Here is a 13,894-nt window from a genome sequence, read left to right on the forward strand (position 1 = left end):
ACTCGCCCTTCGTCATGTTTCCCCCGTCTCAGTCCGTTCTCCTCCTATCACCGCTTTACCGTTTTCCTGAGCTTTAAGCAAAGCTCATTCTGGCAGACAGCGTGCATGACAGATTAATGTGGGGTTGCTTAAATGCAGGATATAGGCGAAAGAGGGTAAACAAAACAATTACACAGATTGGAGGAGAACTCAAGGAAGTGGAGGGAGGCGTGTGGACACTGAGTTATGTCTGGGTTGTGATCCAGCTGAATTGCTTTGGCAGCAAGTCCCTGTTCTTATGATGTTGGCTGGAGAAGATGGGGAGAAGGATGTAATTAAGAAGAGAAGGTGGAGGGAAATAAAGGTGCCAGGTAGAGCGAGAGGAAGGGAGAAGAGAAGGAAAAGTCTGACAATGTAAACAAGCAAAAGGTGAAAGGAAGATGCAAATGAAGAGAAGTCAAAGGTGCGCAGAAGCGAGGGATAAGTGAGAAAGGAGAGTGATGGGAGGTGAGGTATGAGGAAAAGGTGGAGAAGCAGGAGGAGGGCATGAGAAAACTCATCTAAAAATATGCCAGGAAAATATGTGAGAGATTAGTATGGAGAAAACATGATGAACTACAGAAATGTGATGAGGCAAAGGCAGAAAGCAGAGGGAGAAGGAGAAACGAGTGCAGCAGATTAAAGCAGGTTCACATTAGTGTGCAGGAGGATTTTTGACAAGTAGTTCAAAAGCACAATGATGAAAAGAGAAAGCACGCAGAGAGGGGCAGCAGCGAGAGAAGATGAACAATAAGTGAGCACGGACTGAATCAGTGAAGTAAGAGAGAGAGGGAGTGAGACGAGAACAAAAGGGGTAAAACTGTAAAGAGAAAGAGCCAGTTACTGATAACGAGGGCAGATCGAGCCACCTTAAACCCAAAGTCGAGAACTGATTGGGTTTCTCGTGAATCAGAAGTGGATGGATAGACTTATTTAAGTATAAAAAACAATATCACATGGAGAAAAAGCAAAGGAAAAACTAGTTATAAGCGCTGACCGGCGAAAAGAGCGAGGAGATGAAAGGTTAGGGTCGGGGAGTAAATGCAGAGGTGAAGAATAGAAGGAGCGAGGCGGGAGACGCCAGGATGGATAGATCAATTTACCACAGGGGCTTTCTCACCAGCATATCCCTCGCTCAGCTGGCTCACGCTCCTTTACATGGAAACATTGGATTATCGATCCACCCCCTCCTTTCCCCAGCAGTCACCCTGCTCGTCTGAAGCAACAGCTTCAAGGCCTCTCAGCGTCTTTGCTTTTGCTTTTGTATTTGATGCAAACTATACACTGCCTCCATTCCTCCTCAGCTCACAGTCTCAGTCACAGAAGGCATCTCAGCTTCTTTTGCAAGTGCTTTGGTTGCTAGCAGACACTTGCTAACTAGCCACAGAGCTGTAGCAAAAGCTAAGGAAATCCCCAAAAGTTGATTCGGTTCATCTGGATGTAGCGTTTTTGTTTTTTGCCAACATTTTCACCTTGCAAACAACCTCCTGCAACCACTCACCAACTGATCTGGGACAACACTTTTCCATAGCAAGTGGTGGTTACCAGTGCATGACTGACTGGTCTCTATGCTTGTGTGACTTTGGCTTTAGCAATCTAAACTAACTAAAATACACTGTTGGTTGATGTAGATCAGCAGAATCAGAATCAATACCTTTTTGTTTTTGCAGCAGTCGTTTAAGTATATTAAATACATTAACTATGACTCCATGACTCCCATATATACACTGAGTTATTCTCCGATGCTTCATAAAAACACGCCCTTCACTACTAATCTACATCCAGCAGAGGAAGACGCTCATTGCTGCTTATGCTTGACCCACAAAGTTGCAATCTCTCAGGGTTGAAACACACTCTACTAAGTGATCTTTTTAATCCTCTTTAGCAAACACACCACCAATAGTTTCACTTTCAGCTAATCTGATCTGCTGCAGTCTCAGACCCACTGATACCAGCTTTCTATTTAACCTCCTGTGCTCACATAACAGCAGCTCTCAGAAGACTGCCTCAGCTTTACAGTTTGCATTGTTTGACTACATTTAACTCTTGTCGTTTGCTTTAGCTTCTCTCGCACTCCCTTTCATCTCTCCCTGACCTTGCAGCAGTGACTGCACCATCAGCACATCGCTCCGTCCCAAACGCACAAGAACACGCTATGACCTGTGCTTTAAAGACGCTCTGCTTAGAGGTTTGCTGGTGTCAGACGTTTGTGCTCATTTGTAAATTCTAATCTTTTGCAATCACAAACCACTAAATAGAACACTGGCCCTTCACCTTATCCAACATTTAGTTCTAATCTTAACTCCAAAGCCATAATTGTTCTTCTCAAGCAGAACTTTGAAGGCAAATATTCCCCAAAGGGTCAAAAACCTAAATCTAGGTTTAAACTTAAACCTCACACACACACACACACACACACACACACACACACACACACACACAAAGCTTTTGAAAACACACCGATGTCATAACACCACCTGGCTCAGTCCTTATTCACTGTAACCTTGTCAATCTAATAAAATATTCTTAAATTATGCACAGATGTCCTCACGCTTACATCTAAAAGTCTAATTGGTCCTCATACATATAGATATGTGAAACCACACACACTCTTACACACACACGTACGCAGAGGGCTTGCTTTATGGGCCCCGAGTGGCGTTGGAGAAACTGCATTCCCAACCATTTTATGTATTGGTCAATTTAACACCGCTAACTTCAGCATATTAAAAATGCATGCGCCCAAGGACGCAAGAGCAATTTTATGAATGTGTATGTGTGCACCCATGTGTTTGCAAGCATTTAATGCAGAGAAGCCTGCCTGGAAATGTGACATTATTACACTGTTATCTACCTAATAGAGCCATTTATACAGCAGAATACTTGATTAACCTACACAGCAATTTCTGAATAGAAATCAATCACAGGAAGGAAATCAGAGGAAATGTGAGGGCGTCATTGTTGATCCAAAAATGTCCCAGTCTCCATATGATGTCACACCAACCGCAAAATGTAAAAAATACACCGGGACGGTGTTCAAAGGTGGATGAAATGTCATGCAGACAACAGCGAGGTACTCACATGGTCTCATCATTCTGAAACTCCAGCTTGCCTGCAGCCATTTCGTAGTCCTCCCCTCCCTTAGCGGTTCCATCCAAGGTTCGATAGGGAATGGCGACCAGGCCTCGAGCCCCCGACGTCCTGAGCACCTTCACCTCCATCACGCCAACACTTTCACTCACCCTCTGAGTGGCACTTTCAAATGTAAAGATGCCTAAGAATTAATGAAAGAAAGAATTCATTTCACAGGGGAGAAACACTAAAAAGCTTGACAAACACCTACACACTCACGCACTAGCTTGCTCTCAGAGGTGCACGGTATATACTGTACAGTAAGAGGATAACAGATCACTTCCCACTCTCTCTAGATGAAACACAATGGGTAAACACCCACTCTCCACTCATCCACCTGCATTTTTAACTCCCTGGATGTTTTCAAATTGCAGAAAAATGTCGCAACACTGGAAGGACGAGCTCTTTGTCACCTTCTAATGATGCTGTTTTATGGACACCCAGAGGCGACAACCTATGGCACACCAACAGATTCATGTGGACTCCTGATAGCAGTAAAGCACAGGTTTACAGTGTGCAAAAAGCTTTTCTACTTTGCAGTGTTAGCACAAGGTAGGCGCTTCGCAAAACAAATATGTCTATTTGAATAATGTAGAATCAAATACCAAGAAAGAGTGAGAATTGAAATTTCAGTTTACAAAATTTTTAGATATACAGGGTGAGCCATTTCTATGGATACACCGTAATAACATGGGAATGGTTGGTGATATTAAAGTCCTGTTTGTGGCACATTAGTATATGTGAGGGGGCGAACTCCTCAAGATGGGTGGTGACCATGGTGGCCATTTAGAAGTCGGCCATCTTGGATACAACTTTTGTTTTTTCAATAGGAAGAGGGCCATGTGACACATCAAACTTATTGGTAATGTCACAAGAAAAACAATGGTGTGCTTGGTTTCAATGTAACTTTATTCTTTCATGAGTTATTTACAAGTTTCTCTATGTTCACAGCCATTGACATGTCGAAGAGGTTAACACATGAGGAGCGGATCAAAATTGTGTTGATATCTGGTGAACGCAGTAACCGGGTCATTGCAGCAGATTTCAATGCAAGACACCCTACGAGACCACCCATCTCCCATGCTACAGTTAGCAAACTGCTTGCTAAGTTTCGTGAAACTGGTTCAGTGTTGGATTTGCCAAAATGTGGACGCAAGAAAACTGTCACTAATGAAGAAACATCAGTGGCTGTCCTAGCTTCATTCAGCAAGAGCCCACAGCGTAGCACTCGCCGCATGTCACTGGAGAGTGGCATTAGTCGAACATCCCTTCGGCGGATATTAGCTACTCACAAATGGCACCCTTACAAACTCCAGCTACTGCAGCATCTCAACGAGGATGACCCAGATCGGCGCACAGAATTTGCAGAATGGGCAAAACAAAAATTGGAGCAGGACCCTCAGTTCACGCAGAAGATTTTGTTCAGTGATGAGGCAAACTTTTATGTGAACGGTGAAGTTAACAAACAAAACCACCACTATTGGTCTGACACTAACCCACATTGGATGGATCCCTCCAAGACTGTTGGACCAACAAAAGTGATGGTTTGGTGTGGTATATGGGGTACAACGATAGTGGGTCCATTCTTCATCAATGGAAACCTCAAGGCCACTGGTCCGAGCATTCCTAGATGAACAGTTTCCTGGAAAGTGGATTGGTCGTCGTGGGCCAGTTGAATGGCCCCCAAGGTCTCCCGATTGGACCCCCTTAGACTTTTATCTTTGGGGTCATCTGAAGGCAATTGTCTATGGTGTGAAGATACGAGATGTGCAGCACCTGAAACTACAGATACTGGATGCCTGTGCTGGCATTTCTCCTGCGGTGTTGCTATCAGTGTGTGAAGAGTGGGAGAAGAGGGTTGCATTGACAATCCAACACAATGGGCAGCACATTGAACACATTTTATAAGTCAGGGCTCTAGACTAACTTTTTGCCATGGGCGTACCGGTACGCCTAACTTTAAAAAGTTAGGCGTACCAGCACAAAAGTTAGGCGCACACAAATTTTATAATAATTTATATAATATAATGTGTTTTTCTGGATACACTGTGCTTTTTCAGCATTCAAAGATTGATGACACCGTGTCAGAGCACTGGCTATGAATTTCAGAAGGATCAGGCCTTAACTTAACAGAAAAGTTAGCAATAGTTCTTTTCCTATTACAGCTACATCCACTTCTGTCGTGCCTAGACTGCTCACTAGGGCTGGGTATCATCACTGATTTCAATAATCCATTCGATTCCGGTTTTCAAAGTCCTGATTCGATTCAACTTAGCCTCAGACAGTCAGAAATATTATAATTCTGATCATTTATCAGTACTGACTCCTTCAGAATTGTGAACATCACAGCAGATGCCTTTGTGTGAAAGTAACAGAGAATAAAACACAGAAAAACATGAAGGAGATTTTCCTGGTCTGGCTTTTTATAGCAGATAACCTTCATGCACAGAGCTAGCTGTGCATGGAGTGTGATTTTAATAGTCGTGGAAGCAAAACAGCAAAATTCATGACGACATTGATCAAATGTGAAGCGCAGTTTGCTGCTTCTTTTGCTGCTGGCTCGGTGGATTTTGGCTGGAGAGAGACAAAACCTGCAGCTCAGAATCAGCGCAAAAAGACGTAAACACAGCGCGGACCGCACGCATCAGAATCCCTAAGCTCCGACAGCGTGTCCGTCTGCGGGCCGTCGGGTGAGAAAGCCGAGAAAGACAAAGTTGATTCTGATGCGTCGGGTCTGTGTTTACGTCTTTGTGTGGAATCCGTGTACCTGCTCTCGTTTGCTGTTTGGTTGTTGTTGAAATGGTTTTGTGAGCTTTAATCTGAGAATCTGGCGTTTCTGGCAAAACACAGTTATTTTTAAAAGTCGATTCAGGATTTAATGAATTGATATCGCTTTATTCAAGCTACTCACCTCCCACTTCCACCTGCACTTTCAACTGGACCACGGCCAATCAGAGAGGTCCCGCCCCTGACTATCTCTGATTGGTTTAGTCCACGATAGGGGCAAAATGTGTGTCTGTTGTTGACCACAGGGAAGGTTGCAGATTTTTTTTTTTTTTTGCCACCCGAACAGTTGGTCGCACAGGTGCAACCAAATATTTTTTTTTAGTCGCACCACTGAAAAATTTGGTCGCATTTGCGACCAAATTGGTCGCACTCTAGAGCCCTGTAAGTGGTCAGAAACTTGTAAATAACTCATGACAGAATAAAGTTACGTTGAAACCAAGCACACCATTGTTTTTCTTGTGACATTACCAATAAGTTTGATGTGTCACATGGCCCTCTTCCTATTGAAAAAACAAAAGTTGTATCCAAGATGGCCGACTTCTAAATGGCCACCATGGTCACCACCCATCTTGAGGAGTTTGCCCCCTCACATATACTAATGTGCCACAAACAGGACTTTAATATCACCAACCATTCCCATTTTATTACGGTGTATCCATATAAATGGCCCACCCTGTACATCAGGCAGCAGTTTCAGGGGTTAATCTCCTCTACAGTTGGGTCCTCTAACACAGCAGTCCCCAACTTTTTTTTGCCACGTTTAATCTCAGACAATATTTTCCGACCTTCAAAGTGTCGTGGATAAATACAACAAAATAAAATGATACAACCAAGACAAAAACTGTGGTAAAAACCATAAATTTCACACCTGAGCCTCAACTCTCACAGCCTGGTACCAAATGACTCACTGGTAACGGTCCGTGGCCCTGGCTGGGGACCGCTGCTCTATTGGATACATGATTGTGTGCTAGGCTCCACTGCTGATAACTTGATTCAGTGAATGGGACTTTGCACCTTGTTGGTGCTAATTGCACTCACAGCCTGTCCCAAAGTCAACTTGTCAGGTTTTATCAAGTGAAGTTTTGGTATCCCACTTGTATGTTACAAAGCATTAGCATAGTCTGGCCAACTAACCTAACTAACCTGAGCTAGTATTCAGGGTCTCCTCCAAACATGGTCACTTGTTGTTTACTAATAACAGGATGCTAAAATTGAGGCTTTAAAAAAGAATTTCACAAACCAGTGTGTGATGTGGCCTAAAAATATGGAAGGCCACAAGTGCCACAATGAATTGAATAAATAGATCGTTACATAATTAATTAAATGTGTCATTAATTAATTAAAATTGGAAATAAATAATTTTGTAAATGTTTTAAATTGAATTCCTTGATATTTTATTGTTTATATATGTAATCATTCAATTATTTTCTATTTTAATTAATTAATGACGCAATGAATTATTTATTTAATTCATTTTGACACTTGTGGCCCTCCACAATATTATTCAGCGGCAGGTTTTCCCCATAGGAATCTTAGACTGAATACTTTAAGGTGTTAAAGTCTGAATATCACGACACCACGTGACACCTGTGAACACAGTTAAGGTGAAGCTTCCTTTTACCTGCGTGATCATCGTCATAGATGGTCACTGTGGCAGTGTGGTTGTCACCCAGCACGGCTTTCGGGGTAGCGCTGGCATCCAGAGGTGCAGTGCCAATCTCCGGATAGCCAACGACACGAGGGTTACTTAGGTGAACGTAGAAATACTCATCTTCCTCGAAGATGTCATCGTCAATGACGCCCACTGTGATCTCTGAGAAAAGAATTGTTGTTTTAGCATCTTGCTCTCAGGTGCAAAGTAATTATAATAATTTGCTAAAATGTTTAATTTAATTACATTTTTCCCCCGTGAAACCACTAGCAAAAAAAAAAAAAAAAAAAGGAAAAAAAAGAAATCTGCCTCAGGAGCTGCAGATGACCTCTGCTATTTGAGCATCAGTTTCAATGACATGTTTATTGAAAATATGTCAGAAATTATTGTAGTCAGTGTTGTTTTTTACCTTTGAGGGTTTCTCCCGGCTTGAACAGCAGCGTTCCCTCTGCAAACTCATAATCTGAACCTGCGTTGGCCGTACCGTCCTCTGTGCGATAATCCACCTGCAGGAGATGGGAACACAGAGGAGTGATGGGGAGAGAGCAAAAAGAGTCGTCAAGATGAAACACAAGTGAGCAGATATGAAAAGGGCAGATAAACACAAAGGGAGAGGGGGAGTGCCAAACAGAGGGAGAGAGAGCGATAGAGAGGAGGACAGAGGGTAAGAGAGAAGAAGAAAAACAGCTTCATTAAACCAAGCCCTCTGGTCAGAAACAGGCCGATATTAAAGACTTTGAAGATAACATAAGAAAACCTTCCGCGTGTCCTGTCCTTTCTCTCTGTCCTTTCAACTGCTTTGTGTTAATTAACCCCCTCCTTCTTATTTAGACAACATTAGAACCCAAATATCTAAAATGCATTTAGTTCAAATGGCTTCAAAGCCATTTTTTTCTGTTTGAAGGCAAAGCTGTGTCAGTCACTCGGTGCTGCTAGTGCTACTGAAGTCAATCCCTAGCCTCTGCTCTATTTTTAGTGCCTCATGAAATGTGTATAAGTGATATATTTTTAAATGCATCCAATGGTTGGATGATATTTTCGGGATTAAATTGAAGCTGGGTAATACTCAAGAGATTTTAAGATATGTGGATAGCTGATTTTTCCCATTTTAGACTGATGTGTGAGAAGTTATATCGTCACAGCCCGTGATTATATAAGAGCTGAGTTTCCTCTAATGTAAGACGCTCTATACTCTCTATACCCACCATAATTTAATGCGGCTACCATAGGTAGCCTCTCACACCCTTACCCAACCCAGTTGCTTGTCATGTGGTTTAGGGTGTTGTGATGTGGATATGTATGTGCTCTCTGTGCAGAGGAGCTTGCTGACCTCCCACAAGAAGCCCAGAATGAGTAGGGGTGTCTTTTTTCCCTCTTGCCCATTGTATTGTACATTTGACAGTTTTTTCACTGCAGGTGTAAACTTTGCATGTGACAAATTGATTGAAGATAGATTGTGGTAGCTTATCAGTCAATCATGCTGCTTGGATGAGAATGACTGTTTTGGAGCTGTATGGGTTCAAATTAATGACTTAACACTACAGACGTGCCCTCAATAAGACCCCTAGTATCTGTATATAAGGGACGCATTTTAACTTATATTATATTTATCTTAATTTAACAGCTGAAATGACTGTTCAAACATTCACAGTGTTGCTAATAGTAACAAGTCCACTGTGATTCATCACCTGACTCGCAGAAAACACAGTTTGTCTTTTGTGTAATGCTAAACTTTGATGTTTTGCCAACTTAGTCGAACCAAACTGTGACTCAAGACTTCAAACAATGATAATTATTTCAAGTTCACCCTCAACACCCTCAGCTAATAAAAGCTTGCTATCACACTAGCACCATGTACATGTTGTAGCTACAAGCAGAGCTGCTAAGAGATGCTAATATCGCACTGTGCATGCTGGATGTGAAAACAGCCACAGTTTGCTAACACAGTTTTTCCACCATATCTGCTTAAAAGTTGATATTTTGATTAGAACTTGCTTCAAATGTTCAATCATAAACTGTATATAAACTTAGCACATAAAGTAAGTAAACATGATTTGGCTGATTATTTATTTGTTGTAACAATGTTTTCCCCGATGCTACATTTGTAAGGAAAATGCATTTGTAGGGTGAGCAGCAGAGTTGAGTATGCGGGTTGTGCCAAATATTCTCTGCCAACATCAACCAGCTTATTCTGCTACTCACTCTTGATTGTTGTCGTTTATCGGATTGGGTGATTGCAGCCTGAAGAAGCAGGCTGCAATCACCCCCCGTTTATTATTCATTTAATAAACGGGGGCCTCAGTAGCATGTGGCACACCATACAGAGTCACAGCAGCCTTGTACATCCTCCTCATGCTGGGTCCTGCAAACCCTGGACGAGTGCCTTCAGTTCATATCTGCAGATGCCCACTTGGTAGCCTGTCTCTGCCATCACCTCTTTCATGGAACTTGACCTTCAATTTAGACCTTCAATTTCCTGGTTGCCTGGAAATGGTACTAGGGATTACTCCAAATAATGTTGCAGCTTAGTTTTGCAGAACACCAGCTGGAGGTTACCTGGATAGGGCACGGGGTCTATCCACATCAGCCAAACATGGCATGCTTGGATCAGACACCAAATGACCGCTTTAACAAGGTCCATGCTCACATGTGCTGCTAGTCAGGCACCTGATTATCAGCACCGGGGTACCAGGGTCAAAACAAGAGTCAAAAGCAGAATAAACTGTTTGGCATTAGCATAGAAGATTTGGCAACTTTTTCAAAGATGCAACCCACATAGTCAACTCTTTTGCTCTACCCACAACTGCATTTTTCTTAGAAATGTGGCACTTTTTAAAGCGAAATAAACAGGCTTTCCAACCGTATAAGAGTCATTGCCAGGAAGCCTTGGAAAGAAGAAATAATTGGCAAACACAAATTTACTCAATTTTTGTGCAAAGTTAAAATAACAGAAACTCCGGATCTGTAAATTGAACTGAGTGGCAGAAGTGAACCTGCATTCTTGCAGTGGCCACCAATGCAAGTCTTCCTGTATTGAAGTCTACATCAGTAAACATTTTCATTGAGTTGATCAGCTTAATCTTATCTTTAACGGTTATTTAATGCAGCATGATGTTCACATTTTGGTCCTTTTGAAAACAATGCTCGTGTTGGGAACGGCCTGCCTTGTGCTAACATTGCTAAATCTTTTAAAGGAAAAAGCACTGTGTAGATGTTTTTGCACCTTTTCCTGTGCTTTAAAGCCTTTAGATAGCAATGTATGAGTGCAAAGTAAGTCGCTTTTAACTTTCATTGACCCAGCCATCGATACGAGGGAGCTCTCTGAGAATACCTAAATGACACGAATAATATTTCTTTTGTCTCTCGACTGCTCTGACAACATGTTTGCAAAGCATCCTTCAGCAGACGGCTGACTAAGGCCGTGCCACCAGCAGAAAACTATGATCTCTCATCACAGTTTAATTTGTAAACAAGAAGAAGAATAAAGGAGAGCCAGCCTTGCGAAGCCAACATAGTAATGCTGAGCAGATCAGATATCATCCCACTGACAGAGACTCAGCGGGAGACTCTCTCATTCAGGGAGAGCTCTCATTCATAGCCAGCATTAAGCCACCATTAAGTCTGAGATCAATGAGCCTTTGCAAAAGGATGTGCGCTTTCTTTGAGTTACAACCTGAGCCAGAAACTAGAAATCTGGAGATGAAGGTATTTTCTCTGGTGCCTCTCAGCTACTCTCCTCTGCCACCCACTTCTCTGCCTTTATCCAACCAGGAAAGAAAAACAAAGGTGCTCAAAGCCTCTGGAGGTGAGCACATGACACAAGATCTGCTTAAGATAGAAAAAGGTGTCAGGGAAGTCAGCCCACAGAATATTGTTGTTTTCTCTGCTGTCTCTGCTGTCTGCTTTTATTTGCATGAGACTCTGCAAGACTTGTTTCCCTTAAAGACAGCCTCACACACACACACACACTTTTATTCATGATCTACTGTCCATCCCTCCCGTGCACTCACCTTGACAGTAACTCCGGGGTCACCTCCATGTCTGCCAACAGTCAGTTTCAGGGAACCACAGTTTTCAAAGCACTGATACAAAGAGGGTTCAAACTCAATCCTGATGGTGTGAGGGTCATCCTCCTGGGCCTGGGTCTCATGGCTGCTTACCACCTGAGAAAAAACACGCTCAAGGTTACAGTAGCTTTAAATATAATATAATGGAGAAAGGCAAATAGAGTGCGTGCCTCACCTTGCGGGCCTGGTCAGCAGCGTGCTTCTTGAGGATGTTACCTGCTCCGATCATCATCCTGGTTGCCTGGATGCGGTAAAATGCTCGGCTCTTTTGCTGCTGCATTAGGACCTAATTAACAAATGCAATGAATCAATAAACCATTTCATGTTAATTTAATTTGCTGTGGCCCAAACAGCCGTGCTTTTACGAAAGCAATCACTTTTAAAGAGAGAGCTACAATCTGAGAATATTCTCCTGGGAGATCCTACACCGCCATAACTGAACTTCAACTCAGTGTCAAAGGTCAACAGCAGATTCCCTGACATTTCCAGAAAGATTGTCTGAAGACAGACAAACTAAATCAGTGCAATAATACTGACAAAGAGTCATTTAACGTAATAACTTCAGGCTTTGGTTGCTGGCTCTCTTCACTGCCAACTTTCGTTCTAATGAGGTTTATCAATCTATAAGGAGCGATTTTAATACAAACGTATGGCTCAATAGTGATGTATTATCCCAACGATCCACTCAATTGAAAATGAACAAAGTGGCCACTGTAGCTGAAAGATCATTAGACTAAATGTGGCCTCAGAGCAGAGAACGCTGCAATTTATTCAAATTTAATGGAAGTGAGCTGACAGAATGTTTATATCTGCATCTCTTTAGATAGAAGGAATAAGTAAGTGTTTAGTTAAGAAACTGATTTGGGTTTTTGCTGCACAAGATCACCCAGCTCCATATCCCATAACAGCAATTTAATTTTACATCCAGTGATTCATTATGACCGCAAGAACTGAAATTTAGCAAGTCAAGTTTAATCTACAGGGCAGTTGTCATTCTTATTTACAGCACGGACTGGAGGGAGTAGCTGCAGGGATAGGGAGGCCTGAAAGCAAACAAACCTCTGGGAGCTGACCAGTGCACATTTGGCCCGCCAAACTCCTTCCCTCCCCTTCTTTCAAAACCGAAACCAAAGACATAGCAATGAGTTGGAGAGGAGGCAAGGGAAGGAATTGGTGGGAAAGCAGAGAAAGGGAGAGCAGCAGAGACTTGGACAGCTTCTACAGCTGAAATGTGTGTGCTGCATAAAAAAGAGGAATCTCTAATGAGCCAGTTTAATGATTACTCCCCATAAAAGTTAAACATTTTAATAAAGTGTGAGCAACTGCTATAACAGAGAGGAGTATGGGTGTGCTAAAATGTGGTTACAAAATGCCAAATTTAACTATGAGTTAAATTTTTGAACAATTTTTGCTTAAGGTATCACAACCAACACATCACAAATCTAAATTCTCCCCAAAAAATATTAACTTGAGGCCCGCTTAAGTTCTTCAGCAAAGCATTTAGCTACATCTCTTTAAAGATTAACTCAATCGCTGAGAAAAAAAAGGCAGCAATGTTACCGCAAGTCAATATTTTTAAGGCTTCCAGGGAACAGAACGGGCACTCACGTTAATATATTTAGCTTTCATGTAACTTACCGGGCAAAAAATCACCTGGATGGCAGAGGGGTGAAGGTTTTACTGGTGTCAGTCAAGCCAACAGACAGCTTCCACTCAGTACACTGGTTTAATCAACACTTTATAAAACAGTTTTACTGTGTGTTAAGCTGAGAGAGACTGAGATAATGTGCTGATGCTCAGCCAACTCAATTAACCAGTCGCTAATGTTTTTAGTTTATGTGAACATGCTATTGGTTTGATTGTATGAGACTGCCGTAAACGTTATAGATTTTCCTCTTTGTAACTTTGTACTGTTTCCTCGGGGAACTGCACCTTCCTCTACTTTCAAAGTCACACTGAATGTGTCATAGCACCATTTCTGAGTCATTATCACCCTCAGAAGAGTAACATATGGAATGTGACTCAAGTTTGCTCGTGTGCTACTGGTTTAGATAGATGGAAATTGAGTGAAATAATAATATGTCAAAAGTCTGAGAATCAAAGAAGTGAAGTGAGAGAATCGTTGAAATTTTGCTATTGCTATTTGCTATTAGCTTTTGGTTGCTAGCTTTTATCTTTATGTTTACTAGCACCTCCAAAACTTCCCCATACCAGCACATACATATCTCATCGTGTGCTA

At 42.1% G+C, this 13,894-nt stretch overlaps 1 protein-coding gene across 5 annotated transcripts in view; it reads right to left on the minus strand.

Moving 5' to 3' along the window:
• The window catches only part of slc8a4b (solute carrier family 8 member 4b), a 128,628-nt gene that overhangs the window by 51,457 nt on the left and 63,277 nt on the right, over nucleotides 1-13,894 (minus strand). For all 5 annotated transcript variants that reach the window (XM_040012179.1, XM_040012177.1, XM_040012176.1 and 2 more), the window contains 5 exons: nucleotides 11,831-11,941; nucleotides 11,599-11,751; nucleotides 7,998-8,094; nucleotides 7,559-7,750; nucleotides 3,100-3,292 (listed from right to left, as the gene is read on the minus strand). In XM_040012179.1, coding sequence (XP_039868113.1) covers nucleotides 3,100-3,292; nucleotides 7,559-7,750; nucleotides 7,998-8,094; nucleotides 11,599-11,751; nucleotides 11,831-11,941 — 746 coding nt within the window. The remainder of the gene's footprint in view (nucleotides 1-3,099; nucleotides 3,293-7,558; nucleotides 7,751-7,997; nucleotides 8,095-11,598; nucleotides 11,752-11,830; nucleotides 11,942-13,894) is intronic.

The sequence above is a fragment of the Simochromis diagramma genome, unplaced genomic scaffold (assembly GCF_900408965.1).
Source record: "Simochromis diagramma unplaced genomic scaffold, fSimDia1.1 OVJJ01000604.1, whole genome shotgun sequence".
NCBI classification, from domain to species: domain Eukaryota; kingdom Metazoa; phylum Chordata; class Actinopteri; order Cichliformes; family Cichlidae; genus Simochromis; species Simochromis diagramma.